At 43.5% G+C, this 15548-nt stretch overlaps 1 protein-coding gene across 1 annotated transcript; it reads left to right on the top strand.

Moving 5' to 3' along the window:
• The first annotated feature begins 7633 nt into the window (after positions 1-7633).
• Positions 7634-15440, top strand: LOC109475101 (uncharacterized PE-PGRS family protein PE_PGRS46-like). Its single transcript, XM_019775640.1, has 7 exons — positions 7634-7735; positions 10933-10978; positions 12659-12895; positions 13892-14197; positions 14672-14725; positions 14838-14942; positions 15109-15440. Exons 1-7 carry the CDS (start codon positions 7634-7636, stop codon positions 15438-15440), a joined length of 1182 nt encoding a protein of 393 aa, XP_019631199.1.
• The last annotated feature ends 108 nt before the right edge of the window (positions 15441-15548 follow it).

Below are 15548 nucleotides of genomic sequence, written 5' to 3'. Positions count from 1 at the left end.
TATATATATTTCTTTATGCTAAAATGTTTTGTTGTCACTGTCCTTGTACTAGGACATATGATGGATCCAGACAATCAAACAATTTGGTCAAGGGGTGGTCCTCTGGCTAGTGTCTTCAGACATTATAACATTTGGTATCGATCATGCAGACTCTATTGTCTTTTGCGTCCTTATACTGGACATCGAAGAGCACGTTCCGATCGGCCTCGTCGTTTAAGTTGATATCACTGATATCACTGAAGTCTAAAAAAAAAATACAATCCCTACCTCCTGACCCTAATTTTTTTAGGACTAAAATAGGAAACAAAACATTTTTTCCTAGGTGTTATTATAATATTTTGTAGCCTTTTCCATTGTGATTCAGAAGAAACTGCTTATCTTTTTTCCTTCATTTTAAGTTTGAAGTCTTAACATCGTACAAATAATGTATGGATGGCTCTGAATCTGATGACATGGCTGTTTTTGATGAAGTGTTTAAAGGCAAATGCAGTCATTTTTCAAAATTATCATGACATAATACTGTGATGTAAGTCTAATATAGGTCAGCACTCAATTGTTGAGTTCTCAATCAAGTGGAGCAATATATTCCATGAATGAAGCATGGTCACAGTTTCTGTCGTTTTTTGCCAAAAAAATTAAAGTAGAATTCATATAAATTCCTTCAAAGTTGAACGGAAACGTAATGGGAGTTATTATTACTAGTATCACAAAGTACAAATAAAACGTTAAAAACGGCATCTATAATCTTGCAGAAAATTCACTCGGATAATGTAATTTGCATCTTTTGCAAAGCGATTATCAGCACCCATCAATCGAGTGTGTCCACTGACCACCTGGATGCTACTTGTGTTGTTCTTTTCCCCAGACTTGGCATTTTTCTTCGTGCCAATCATTGAATACCCATTCTCTGTGTGTACCTGTTTACAGGATGCGTTTCGTACCTTCTTTTCAAGTTTTCTTTTGCTTGTTTCTTTATATCTTTGAGTGCCTGTTGTCTTGGTCACACTGTGTCGGACTGGGTGTTTTGCTTCGTCTGCAGACAGAACATCATTTGACAATAATATGAGATTGTGTTTTTCTTGTTTGAAAAGTGCTTTGATTTGAAAATTTAAGCATATTTATAATGTTGATTTTGTTTTTATAGGAAAATATGTTTAGCGATACAGATTCCGAAGGTAATATTTTCCATTTATATGTACATTGAATTATGAAAAAATTATTTAAGATTCATGGCGCTCGTCTATCCTGTACCTGTAATTTTTTTTACTAAAAGAGTTGGCCAACTCTCCTCGGCCTCAACTTCCCCGTAGCGCGCTAGCGGTAATTTAGATAGGCGGGGCGTACTGCTCAGTTTTGGTTACCGAAGAAAACCGGCAAGTCGTCTCATGTCTGTGTGAGGGCTGAATCATTTTTTTTGCACAATATTTGACAGAACTAAAAGATATTACCACCGAACTGAAGATGCTTACAGCATTTGACATTAAAACATCAGACTTGGAAACCATTTATGTCTCAGTCATGTTGTGAGGTGACCCTCTTCAAGGAGACCACCTGAAATACAGTGAGCTTCAATTCAGTACAAGCACTGATACCTCTACATTGTAAAATCTCATGTTGTTTTTAACTGAATGTAGAGTGACTAAAGCTTTGAACAGATAGAAAAATGGTATTACTTTTCAGTTTCAGCACCAAAGAACCATAGAAAAGAAAGGCAGTAGAATTTTTTAGAAGATCAAAGTATCCATAGACACTGGACAATATTTGCAATTTGCATGGTATGGTATGGTATGGTATGCCTATCTTCAAATACTATCGTTGAATTTTGTTCGAAAATTCATGGGTTTGTATCATAGTTGACCAGAGCAGTAGAGTTTGACAGCTAAACGTTTGCATAGCCTACAGGAAAATAAGAGTTTTGGACAGAAGTTTGATTTCTTAGCAATGACCAGCTGGTACATTGTATTACTTTATTTTACCATACCACCAGTTGCTGCGTAATAAAAGTTAATATTCACTGTAAAAAAAATATATATATATATATAATCATATTGAACTCTTGTTCTTGCATTTGATTTTTCGTACACACTGTATAAATGTGGACTACTCCCTGCAATGCATAAGGTGAGCTTTTTTAGGTAGATACAAAATCTCAAATACGTAGTAGTAATTAATAATAATAAATTGGTTAACACAATGTTTTTGGGACAGCAGGAAACCCCCTCCGGCCATCCAGGACGAGCGCCCCCCTCCGGCCATCCAGGACGAGAGCCCCCCTCCGGCCATCCAGGACTAGCGCTCACCTCCGGCCATCCAGGACGAGCGCCCCCCTCCGGCCATCCAGGACGAGCGCCCCCCTCCGGCCATCCAGGACCAGCGCTCCCCTCCGGCCATCCAGGACCAGCGTTCCCCTTCGGCCCAGGACCGCCAATGCCTCTTGACAACATGGCTAGAAGACATAAGTAATGGAAACACCCCACTTCAACAAGACTTCAACATCGGTAAGTATAAGCCCAGTATGTACACGGTATCAAATGTTATTATATGGTACATACACACATACACAGTACATGATTGTTACCGGTATGATTCTGTGCATGATTCTGAAATATATAGCACCAATCAAATGCTACCTACACCAATAGCACAAAATCAATTAGAATCATGCTAGTAACATTATAGATGGATATATATATATGTATATATATGCTAACGTACTTATACGATCAATGCATTCCAACCCTGTGACATTACTTTATCTTCATAAATATATTGCAAATACTATACAACATGGACATACAACAGAAGGCAAATACCACTTATACTGATTCTATCTTTCCTACAGTCCTCAACAATTTGAAGTGGCGGCTGGACGACAATGGAGGACCACCACCCGCCTACAGACCAAAAATCCAATAAATCTTCAACTCAGATAGATCTTTTCCTGCTCAAGTACCTGATGGAGCGGGAGTACGCCTACCTTCGGTACAAGAAGGGAGAAGTCGAGAGAAACGTCCGAGGCCTCCGCCGAGTCATCAGACTGTTAAAGAAGGAAGAGGCGGGGGCCCGGAGACCAGGTGCCTCTACAACTATTTGTGGGAGTACATCCCGGTTCCGCAGCCAGACCCCCGGAGCCACGCAATGGAGGCGTTTGTGTCATCCTGGCGGCCGCATCCCCGGTTCAACATCGTGGAGCGCATCAACAGACTGCGGGAACGTGTTAGCACCCTCGAGTCCATGATGTGCCGGCTGCGGGCTATGGTCCGCAGCAAGCTACAACCAGGGGCGCTCGGCGCACGGAGGCACGACGAGCTGTGCCGCATCGCGTTCTATCAATATCCCCATTACGAACTGACCTGGGACGAGCCGCTGATGTGCGCTGATTGTGTACAGTGAGAAGTTAGTCAGTATTTCGGGGTTGTTGAGTTAGGCAGAATGTTGAGTTAGTCGGTTTGCAGCTAGCTTGTTTATTCGTGTTCGTTGTGATAGCCTAGGAGATATGTACTCTGAAGTTGAATAGACCAGGTCATGGGACATCCGATTTTGTTGATTCAACTGACTAGCGACCCCAGCTCTAAGACATACGCGGATTACGACGAATTCTTGGACTGTATTCGAGGCCTTTTTGACTACTACCTAGACCTTTGGCTAAAACGGAACCCCTATACGAAATTGCGTCCCACCCGTCTGGAATTCATGCAGTTTTTTTATGGTGAAGAAGATTGCGTCTGTCTTACTTATGACAAGCTGACAAATCGATACATACCTCATTCTGTATTTGATGAATGAAGTCTACAACATACTCATTTTCGGCTTCCAATCAGATTGCACTATTTTTGACAAGTTGCGCCTAATTTGGCCATGGGCGTTAACCAGAATCTTGAGGATAAATTCCAGAAACAGTTCTCCAAAAAGACAGAATACTCGTGATTCAGAGAGAGAACTTGCTATTCGGGTGAAGCCCCGCCACGTGCCATTCTGTGTTGTTCGGCCACCGGGAATTGTTACGTTGGATTCAGGAGAATAAATCGTCGAAATGGGACTTTGACTGACTCCTTTGTCTGAACCACTCAACCATCACGGTAGCTTCCCGGCTAAGTCCGCAGAGGTTTACAGATGGAACCCAATAGCAGCGCTGAGGACGTCGCTTGTTTAAAGAATGGGGGGATGTAAGGAGCCCGCACTATCACTATGATTAGCGTCAACTGTCGATCACGGTAATGAAGCGTGACATAACTAATATGCACAGCACGACTAACCACCGGCGTACCGGCGTGGGCTGTTAGTATAATGTTACGTCATGTTGAAATATATGATAAGCTCCAGAGATCCGGCCAGTTATGAATGAGTCTCTGACAGGGTCCAGACCCTGCCGGTTATTAGTTCTGACCTGTCACACCCCGAGAGTGTGAAGTAATTATTAGTTTGAGCAGCGGAAACCACACAATGTCACTTGTTGTAAGGCTCCGAGTAACGGACGAGACGGGGAGTCCCGCGTCCCGATCAGGACAAACTCCAAGTGCGGCCGTTAACAAGCTTATTTCTCTAAATTTGACACTGACACTGGAACATGGAGACAGTATTTTGCCCAGCCACTCCGAACCATCACACCCTAGACACCAAACACAGTTGGTAAATCATAAAGGCTACATGTCAAACCTTGTCAACTGAGCAAAAATAAACAGCAAACCACTAATGGCTGTGACATCCAACAAATTTATCTAAGCTGAACCAGCCTCCACTGAGACAAGGCACAGTCCCCGAAGTCTGGGTTTCCAAGAGGCTGGACAGCTGCAAGAATAGACCTAACCCTAACAACCCATAAGTTAGCTGATGTTCTGTCACAAGCCAATCAAATAACTTCAGTGATGCGTCAACAACTTGCTGCCACCATCACCAGACACTACAATTCAGAAAGATGCTGCACGCTGTGATGAATTGACTTTCATACATAATTTCTGTGTATGGGCGCTGGCGTGCTCCATGGGCTGGTCCTCGCAGCTAACCAATGTTGTGTCTTCTCTGCAGCAACACCTGAGATGAACACCAAAGATAAGGGAAAGGGATTAGTCTTAGACCAGTGTCAAAATTTTCATGAAAATTTGCGACAGCCATTAAACATGGCTCTTCCAAACTTCTTAACTTAAGAACAATTTTCTAAAATGCATCTTCTTTTCGGCATGGGTAAATGTAAGACTACATAAAAATCAACCATACAAAATATGTGTTGGGGTGTGTAATTATTTGGAACAAGTCTTTCTAACATATTGCCAAGTACACAGCTCCCGACCGCCAACACGTAAACAAGATAATCAATCACAGATGTCAGCCGCGCCCAGCCAACACATGGATCTTGGATTTTTAGCATTGTCGTGAATATTTACAAACGGTCGTATTGTTATAAACTTTGTGCAAGACGTTCTGAAGAAAATACTAGTAACCTGAAGATTAGGGACAAAAGGTTTGGACTAGAGACAAAGGGTTTGGACTAACTGATGTGGTGGCGCGGCTGGACACATGCTTCACAAAACAGAACATGGAGTGGGCTCAACTAACGCAGTAACGGAAGAATCGATCGGCTTTCCTCCACGAGAACTTGTCGAGTAACCATAGCATCTCAAAGATTCATTCTACACCAAGTTACCGTCATAAAAACAGTTAGTAAAGACGAGGAAGTGTGAACTACCAACCTCTCGCCAGCGGCCTTCCTCTCCCGACTAAAGCTGGGCGGTTGTGCGACGGGAAATCTACCTGTATCCATCCGCCGCGGAACTGGTCAGATATCGTGTGTACCAACAACTAAATTATATGAAACAAATATTATCCGATTAATTACTTTACAAGTATAACATAATACGAAAATGGTGCAAATTGTTTAAAATCTATCAGTTGTTACTAAATGCTGTGTTCTTGTCCGCTCTACTTTCTGGCGGCACTTGTGTACATCCTGTCTGTGGTGGTTATTCGGTGGCGTGGGTCGGTGAGGCTCACTTAGGGTTTATCTAAGGCCCGATTTCTACAGTTTTTCGCGACAGCGGGACTGCAGACGGCGGGGTTAGCTTTTTTCGTCGTGTAGAGGATTTGACGTCGGAGTTTACGTTATTAGCATAAAGCATTCTCCCAGGAGGAATACATATTCACATTCCTGCAGTCATTATCAGGCGAAACGCTATCTTCACTGCACTGTGATTGGTCATCCGAAATGACGTCATCAACCAACCCCTTATAAAGCGTGCGAGCCCATTCTGCCCTTTCATTCGGAGCAACCGCCACGCCAGCATCGTCTGTTTTGCCAGAGAGGCAGTCTCATCGGCTAGCAGTAGCCCAGCCACGTGTACGCTGACTTTTTTTTCTATTTTCTGGTTCGTAGTTGGCTCCAGGAGCTACCAAATTTTGTACTTGTAAATTTCTCCTGGCTATTCAAATTTTCCAGCCTTTGTGATTCGCCGCAAAACGTGTTTTTGGTTAGCACCTTCGTGCCAGTCAGACGGCCCGGCGACCCATTGTCAGTGCCAAATTTCCATTCAGATTTTCCAACCTTGTACTTCGCAGCCAATGCTCTTTTTTTATTGTCACCTCCGTCGCCTTCTCCGGAACTAATTGGATCTTCAGATTTGCTGGCGTCTGTTTCAGTGGAAGAATGGGAGAAGTACTAGTACTATGAATTGCAAACGCGTCAATTGGAAAAAAGTCTATAGACAGGACAGGAAGAAGCGGCGTACGCGATCTACGCGACATCCCGCTAACCCCAGCCGCTGATCGAGTGACACGCAAACAACAGTACCAACTAGGAAGACAATCAGGCCCTTAAGAAAGAGTGGAAGACGTCAGCAATCAGGCCCTTGAAGAAGAGGACGAGTTAGTGCAGAACAACGTAGAGCCAGGAGACTTTGTGGCCGTCGCCTATAACCAAGGCTGGTTCATGGAAGTAGTGGTAACAATAAGCGAGAACACCACTAAAATCATGAACAACTATGCTCGACAACTTTTAACTGTGGATGAGTTGTGCAATCTTTCTCTTTTACAAATTCAAATCTCTCTTGTAGGATGTGTTACAGTGCTTCATGCAAAGGAGAACCACCTGTCGTTTGCAGTACCAGACAGGTCTTCTTGTCAGCGCCAAAAACATTGGTCGTGTACATTAGGAGATGGGACAATCCCGAGCAGCGGTCCTCTGTCACTGTTACAGTGGAAAGGTATGTACATGATTACAAATACAACATCCTGAAATCATCAACAACATCATATTCCTGGAAAAAAACGTAAAAAGTAATGAATTTCGAGCGGTTTGTGTGATTATGTTTTAAACTGCATTCATTGGAAACATGACCAGATTACCTACAAATGCAGCTACTCTGCTAAACGCTGTTTAACTTTTTTCAAGAATCATCGACCTTCAGACAGAAGACGGTGTGGAAACGTTCAAACTCAGAGCTGCCTTGGTATGTCATGTGAAAAAGTCTGTCTTTTTGGGGTGGGGTGGGAGGAGGAGGGTGGTTTCTGTATGATATTTCATTTTATTGAATTTACAACGGAATTTTACGACGCCTCCACCCTCCTCTGCTCTGCCAGCACCCGTATCGTACAACCACCAGCAACCTACAAGTACCAGTGTGCAGCCTGTCGGCCTTCCAACATGGATGCCTCCACCCTCCTCTGCTCTGCCAGCATCCGTATCATACAGCCACCAGCAACCTACAAGTACCAGTGTGCAGCCTGTCGGCCTTCCAACATGGATGTATATATGAATAACCAGTGTAGTAGCTGACCATGCTGGTACGAAAGCCTCTTTTCTACACATTTACGCGGACAGGAATAGAAGACCTGTTGTTTGTGATGTCACGTTTTGTCGCCTTAAGGTGGTCCAGAAGGATAGCTGAGGCATATTTAGAAATACTACGAACTCTATCTGATATGGTAGTCTTTTGGGTCTATTTTTATAATTTTCTTTCGTCTTGTCACTATGGCCACATTTTGGCCGCCAAATTGACCGCCAAATTGTGCATTTTTTTCACGCTCCAGCCAGGCCCCAGTGGGGGTGTGCACATTATTTTTAAAAGCTACTCCGCCGCTCGACCAATCACTATCAGGCTCGCTGGTCATTACGTAAACTGAGAGCTTCACTTTCATAATTTTTGGGAAGGGAAAAGACACTGGAAAAGAGAGTTTTACTAAGCGTTTGATGTCAGTTGTTTGCAAAACGTTTTGGGTAAAAACCTGCCAAATGCAAAGAATAATAATTTTCTGAAAACACAAGCCGTTTCCATTGTTTATCACACTGCCAGACAAAATTTTCACCAAAAACGCCAGAAATAATCTGACAACTTCCTATATAAAAACATTCGACTGCCAAAAGAAACGAAGCTGTCTGCTTTGAGCCACAAGTTAGATCTTGGTTTAGTTATGAGCGGCCTGGCGGACCGGGTCACTGCATGTATAAAGAGCCGCGCTTGGTAGTTCATACTCGGCCGTCATTATGCGGCGTTATCCTTTGTGTTCTTTCATGATTTTCACAGACAACTCATACTAAGTAATTTTCTACCGAATAAAAACGCGTCTCTACCTGTGCACTGTCTTATTATTCTGAGTTTGTATCGACTGCAACACGTTTGTAACTACTAAACGTTAACGTTACGTTCTAGTGAACAGACATGATAAGAACTACTAGTAATTTTTATAAAATCTACGTTTTTATTAAAAAATACGATACTTACAAACTTCAGCAGAATTTTTACATAATCTTACGGTAACTGCTAACAATAATCTTTTACGATTTACAGCATACAGCAAATAGTAGCCGCTTACAAAAAAAAATCAGTTCCAACAGATTTTTTTTTTTACAGAGATAGTCCGTACTTTTCAGATAGAACATAGAACGTCGTGCGTGAAAATTATTTCCACAAGTCTAGGACAACGTGCAACGTAAATTCACATAATCAACAAAATTATACTCGCTCATAAATTATCTCATACCACGTCCGGGCAAGCTTTTTTTCCAGGGCTATCTACTCCGGTATCGCGCGATAACTTTTCAGTGTTGTGATCTTGCTGATCGTCAATCTCCTCTGGGGGTAGGCCTAGAAAACAAGTCCGTAACTCCAGAATACCCCGGCAGATTTTCTCCAATAAGGTCTCAGAATAGTCCATAAACCTTCATCTGCAAATCTACGTAGGATACGGCCGTGAAAAAGATCGTCTACCGGCCCCAAATGCTGGCGCAAAGCGCACAGCTTTCTCCGCACGTAAACAAGCCTCGCCATCCGCCATTTTGGGTGAGTCACGTGACCCCTACTCGCGCGAAATCTTAGCGTTCTTTTTGGCTGTTCTTTTTACTGGACATATCCCCGGCCTGTTTTTCCAAATAGCGCCGCAGTAAGCTAAATACAGCGTGCTGACAGGCCAATGACCCATTTTTCGGTGGGAGGGATGGGCGCCCTTGGAATGGCGACAAAAAATTGGCGATTTCGGCTCTTTCGGGCTTCAAAATGGACATTTTGTAACCCCTACGACATATACAGCATTTTAAGAATGAAACTGTGGAAAAAATGTTAATGGAAAGAGACAAAAAGGTGGTATTTTTTGAAAGATAAGCTTATAAACTAAAATCGTATGCGAGGCCGACACACTGCGCCGCTTTATATGTTGGGAGGGTGCTGGCGCATGGCACTGTTGACATTTACGAAAAAAATTCATAAAAAATCAACACTTTGAGATATTAAAAAATGCTCGCATACATTTGTTCCTATTACTAGTGTGTGCCTTTCAACAAAATATGGTGAATAAAAACCAAAGCGCTGGCCAGAAAAATTGATTTTTTCTAAAAAGGGGGCGTGGCTCATAACTCGAGATGACGTCATGATTACGTCATAAAAATTTGCATAAATTATCATCTTGCACTAAGGTACTCACACAAAAAAAATCAATGACCATAGGTAATCCTAAGTAGTATTTTTAGGATGTCCCCAAAGTCCTCAGCCACCCTTCCATACCACCTTAATTCTTGTTTAACAAGAATCTTAAAATTTGAAGATGTAGAAAAACGTTTTTTTGCCAAACTTGTTTTTGTCTCCCGATCGTATTATATTTGAGGAGGATGTCATCATTAAAATCTACTTGCTGTGGCCTAATGCACATAATAAAATATGCAAGTATGCAATTTTGTAAGTTAAAAAGTAACGCACTTTTAAAAGAAAACGCAACATTTATAAACAATTACTTGCGTCTATTGCGTTAACTTGAAACGTGAACACCGCATAAAATGGTACCTTTGTGGTCTGCATTGAGAATCTGAGGATATAGATTATGTAAATGAAGACCTAATTTGCATAATTAATAGGAAATTGCTATAATTCCATAGTTGTAATTGCTGGGAAATTCATACTTGCCGCATTTGGAAGTTAAGTAAAGGTGAACAGCAATAAACATAATTCATTCATATCATGACCACATTTGCATAATTTTTGAGTAAAGAGCTAGAATAGCCTTTTTTTGTTAAGATGAGGCTGTCATTGGGTGGAGAATATGATCAACGGATACAACCCATGTAAATGGTGCTCTTATTTGCAAAATCAAAGAATAAAAATGTATAATTCGTCCACCGATCAACATTTGGCGAAGGATTGTGATCGTCGAACTCTTGTTACATCTGTTACAGGTGTTGCACATGGGTCCGTCATGCTAGAATGAAGTCCTCTTTATATTGTCTTTTCCCAATGTAGTTCACTCAAAATGTAATTGACATATTTCTATGATTTTATTTTAATTACATGTATATTTATATGATTTTATTATAATATATATATGTATATATGTATATATATATATATGTTGTATTATATATATAAAATAATGTTACTTGAAATGTTGAGCTGACTCGCCTAGCAACACAAAATGTAAGCCGCACTCATTAATTAAGACTGTTGTCTTCTGTTCCAGGGCAAGACTCAGGAAATGGCCATTGACAAGCTTGCTGCAAGGCAAGGTGTCCATCACCAGAGGTGACCTAAAGGGATGGCCGGAGGCCATGGAAATGGATGAGATTTACAGGGATCCAGTGCCATCACCGGGGTCGTGTGGCGCAGTCGGTAGCGCGTTCGGCTCACACCCCAGAGGTTGTGGGTTCGAACCCCACCTTGTCACCGATCTTGTGCCCTTGGGAAAGGCACTTTACACGATTTTCCTCACTTCACTCAGGTGTAAATGAGTACCTAGCTCCGGCTAGGGACGTCCCTCGGATAGGACGTAAACTGGAGGTCCCGTGTTTGAGGAGAGCCACACCTCGAGCACGTTAAAGATCCCACCACACCTTTCGAAAAAGAGTAGGGGCATGCCCCGGTGTGCGATGGTACAAACACTACTGTATGGAGTTGGTGATTCACTTCAAATCACCCGGACGGAGATCACCAGGACCCGGACGGAGGCCTGGCGACCTCCGTCTTGTATATGCCACATGGTGATTTACATCATTCACCCGGACGGAGGCCTGGCGAACCCCGTCTGTTTCAGCCAAATCTTGGAGAGGAGATAGGCGCCGCCAAGATTATAAGCCTGAGGAGTCATCGTGACAAGTCCAGACATGCTGCTGGCTGTCATGATGCCCCTACGGCCGTGAAGGCTATGGGACTTACATACATACATACATAGTGCCATCACCACACATCATAATACAGTATTTCTGTTAGAATAGACGGACTTAAGTTGGGCCACACCAGTTTAACTTGTTGGTTCTCGGATTTGCCTTCTCCATACTGTCAGTACTGTATAACATTCGGGCAAACTCTGACAGCATGGACAGCACCGTTGAACACCTCGTCCGGATCCTGAAGCCGTCCATCCCATCACCAAAACGCAGCTGCCCGCCGAGACTGACGAAGCTCACCAACATCTTTCCTGAGGTGAGCATTTTAACTTAGTACTACTAATTAGCTAACACTTCTTTTCTACTAGCGCTGAGACCGTAGCCTCTACCAGGCACCGCGGATCGCTGATAAGAGAGCTTCCATTGCAACTTAAGTAATGAGCCTGGGGCAACTGTACCACCTTGCATCCCCAGCATTAGTTGCTCAATTTTCTTTCAGTATGAACTTGATGCCATATGCCACAACCAACAGTAAGCTTGTCGTAAACATGCTGGGGAAAGTTTCTGCTGGTGCTATGATTGATACAGTAAAGTCCTACCTGCAAAACATCGCATTAAAGTCACTGCCCTTCCCAATGGAGACTGTAAAGTTGCTATCGATAATGACCAAAGTTGAAGATAGAGTGGTCAGTACGGGCCCAGGGAAAGATGACCTGTAGGCCAGTCCAGTCACCAAAATTAAAGAAAAAGAGGAAGACAGTCTTTAGAAGCAGGAAGTCCAATGACCCTAAACCTTTTGAGTGTGCCAGTGAAAATGTACCAGAGCCATCAGATGACGAACTAGCTAGGCCAGTCACCAAAACCAAAGAAAAAGAGGAAGTCAGACTTTAGAAGCAGGAAGTCCAATGACTCCAAACCTTTTGAAAAATGCATCCGAGCCGTCAGATGACGAGGGAAAATCACAGAAACAGAAGAAAAGGATTACAAGGAGGTTGTTTCAAACCATAGACATATATGCATGACATCCTATCGTATACAGCTTCTCTTCCATCAACATGCCATCTGTTTTGTTATGACAAATAGGCAACATCGGGGCTTCAACAACCACCTCGTCCGCATCAAAGGACAGCTCGGGTGGATCGAAATCCTCGGGCGGATCTAAGACAAGCACTCCGGGTGGATCCAAGACAAGCACTCCGGGTGGATCCAAGACAAGCGCTCCGGGTGGATCCAAGACAAGCGCTCCGGGTGGATCCAAGACAAGCACTCCGGGTGGATCCAAGACAAGCACTCCGGGTGGATCCAAGACAAGCACTCCGGGTGGATCCAAGACAAGCACTCCGGGTGGATCCAAGACAAGCACTTAGGGCGGACATAAGAGCAGTCAGGGCGGATTGGAGAACGCTATTACTAAAAATATGGGAATCATTTCAACCCAAGCAGATTGATGCATTCATTAATGAAGTCAAAGACATGGTTCTCTGGCAACAGGAAAATATTATACAACCCTACTTATAGGTACGTCGTCTGAGTGGGAAGTCCGAGACAAATCTCTTCAAAAAGCACCCGAATGCTTATTAAAGAAAAGCTTTAAAGACAGGTCAGACCGAAAAAACAGCTACTATTTATGGGCTATTCACATGGAAACAATAACAACATTGATGAGGGAACTGAGGTGGGGGGAGGAGAAGAGATAGAAAGCCTAAGCTTCCAGGGCGATAGAATCGAGACAGAAAAAGAGGAATGGGGCATCTGGGAGTATGCATTGAAGCTAACTGGTAAGGGATTGTCGGAAACCAATGTTAAGGGTATCATACTAAAAGCTAAAAATTTGGTAGATTCTGGATTTATTAGGGTGAGGTTTGGGGGGCCAAAAGAAAGATTAGTTGCTGGTGAGACTTCTAAAGCTACCTCATTGTGTTGTGCCAATGAAAGGGGGGATTTAAATGTGGCTGACAGAGTCTGGGACCGGGAACCACCCCCGACCTGATGACGATGATGACAGGGATACAGATCAAGTAGAATTTGTGCTCGTAGCCTTACGGCTGCCTGTCACTATAATGACCTGTCAGCGTATATAGATTATATTGAAAGAGAAGGGAATACACCCTGTCCAAATCCAGGAAAAAAAAACAGAAGAAATCAGAAAAGACCTATTAAACAAACAGCCTTTCCTGCGAGAGCCAAGAGACTACTATACGGCTGGTGAAGAGGCTGGAAGGGTTTGGGAGAGGATCCAAGTGGAGAATCTGAAGAAGAGTTAAGAGGACACTTGTACTCTTGTAGAGAACACAAGGTTTAAGTCCTATTGGTAAGATGGGGCTAGAGCAAGCGACGAGGCAAACCAGCGGGATGAGTCCGGCGGAGCAAGCGACGAGGCAAACCAGCGGGCTGCGTCCGGCGGAGCAAGCGACGAGGCAAACCAGCGGGATGAGTCCGGCGGAGCAAGCGACGAGGCAAACCAGCGGGATGAGTCCGGCGGAGCAAGCGACGAGGCTGAGTCAATCGTAAGCGTGTCAGATGAAGATCCCATGGAATCGTTACCTTCGCTGAGAAGGTTATGGGAGGATGAAAACAGCTTGGACGTGGAAGATGCGGAGAGATATTCTGAAGGTCAAACTTGTAAGTAAACAACTACAACAGCTTAGCAGTTATCCTTTTCTTTTCATTAAATTTGTAGTCATCATTGTCTATCACTGATGTACATGTAAGAGGTATATGCATTACACTCCTTGGTTACACCAATTACACTGCAAATTTCTCTTCAATTTTCCCTCAATAGCTTTGACTATGACTCAGGAGGACTGGGTGGCAACCACATCTTGGACAGGTATGTGCCCAAGTTATAAGTAGTCTAGATACGATGCATGCTATTAAGAATTATATACCTCTTGAAAGAGCTTAAAAATATGTTTTAAAGACTAAATGAGCTGACGAAACCAAATCAGTTTTGTAACCTGTTGACATCAGGATACCTGTGACAGACTAGTGCAGTTTTATTGACCTTTGGAAAAGCGCGGTCAAAGGACCAGTAACTCAATAAACATTCAGTTATGATTTGTTGTGTTAATGCTGTCGGTTTTTCCTGGTTGGCAGATGTAGAGCTCACCCAAGATGACAATATGTCGGGGTTGGATGTGCCAGCTGAGGGTAAGTGTTCACCTTTAGTTAGTTTTGTTAAAAACACGTTGGCTGACATGCGTGCAACTGTTCCTACAGCTGTACTAGCTACAAAATCTTTTCCTGTTTCTTTTCACATTAGGCGGGCTTCTTGGGCGGATCCCCCAAGCTCTGAGGCTGCAGACGATCATGCAGAACAGAAGGGTCCAACGCGTGCCCGTTTGTGTGGCCGTTGCCTTTCCGGCAGGTAAGAAATACTAGTATTTAAGGGAATCTTCATTCGGCTAACAATTTCATGCCTACTCCGTGTCATCTGCTGTCTCTATCACATGCTTTTATTAGTCGTGTTACAGGGATAGCCAAACTGCAGGAAGCTTTGGTTATTTATTAACTCATTCATTCCTTTATTCTAGGCAATGGTGGTGGTCGAGGAAATGGTGGTGTCGCAGGTGGCGTGGCAGGTGCCGCAGGAGGCGGCGTGGCAGGTGGTGTAGGAGGCGTGGCAGTTGGAGCAGGAGGTGGTGCTGGAAAAAATGGTGGTGTCGCAGGTGGCGTGGCAGTTGGCGCAGGAGGTGGTGGTGGAGGAAATGGTGGTGTAGCAGGTGGTGTGGCAGTTGGAGCAGGAGGTGGTGCTGGAAAAATGGTGGTGTCGCAGGTGGCGTGGCAGTTGGCACAGGAGGTGGTCCGGCAGGAGGACAGGCTGGAGGTCAGGCCAACAATAACAACATCCAGAACAACAACATGAATTAGCATCGTTAATAAAGAGAAGCACTGTTTTAGCACATGTATAATTTCCATTGTATCCCCTTCTTAATGCAGTGGACACCACGCCAGGGGGACATGCATCTGGGAA

This window comes from Branchiostoma belcheri, unplaced genomic scaffold, assembly GCF_001625305.1.
Source record: "Branchiostoma belcheri isolate BF01 breed outbred unplaced genomic scaffold, Haploidv18h27 scaffold328, whole genome shotgun sequence".
NCBI lineage: Eukaryota > Metazoa > Chordata > Leptocardii > Amphioxiformes > Branchiostomatidae > Branchiostoma > Branchiostoma belcheri.
Note: the sequence above shows the minus strand (reverse complement) of the source record. Positions and strands in the feature narration are given on the sequence as shown.

Excerpts from the sequence above, each read along its gene's own strand:
- LOC109475101 (XM_019775640.1), top strand. The coding sequence starts at position 7,634 with ATGGATGCCTCCACCCTCCTCTGCTCTGCCAGCATCCGTATCATACAG. Across the intron at positions 10,979-12,658 it reads CAAGCTTGCTGCAAGGCAAG|GCAACATCGGGGCTTCAACA; the intron begins GTGTCCATCACC and ends TATGACAAATAG. Across the intron at positions 14,943-15,108 it reads GGCCGTTGCCTTTCCGGCAG|GCAATGGTGGTGGTCGAGGA; the intron begins GTAAGAAATACT and ends CCTTTATTCTAG.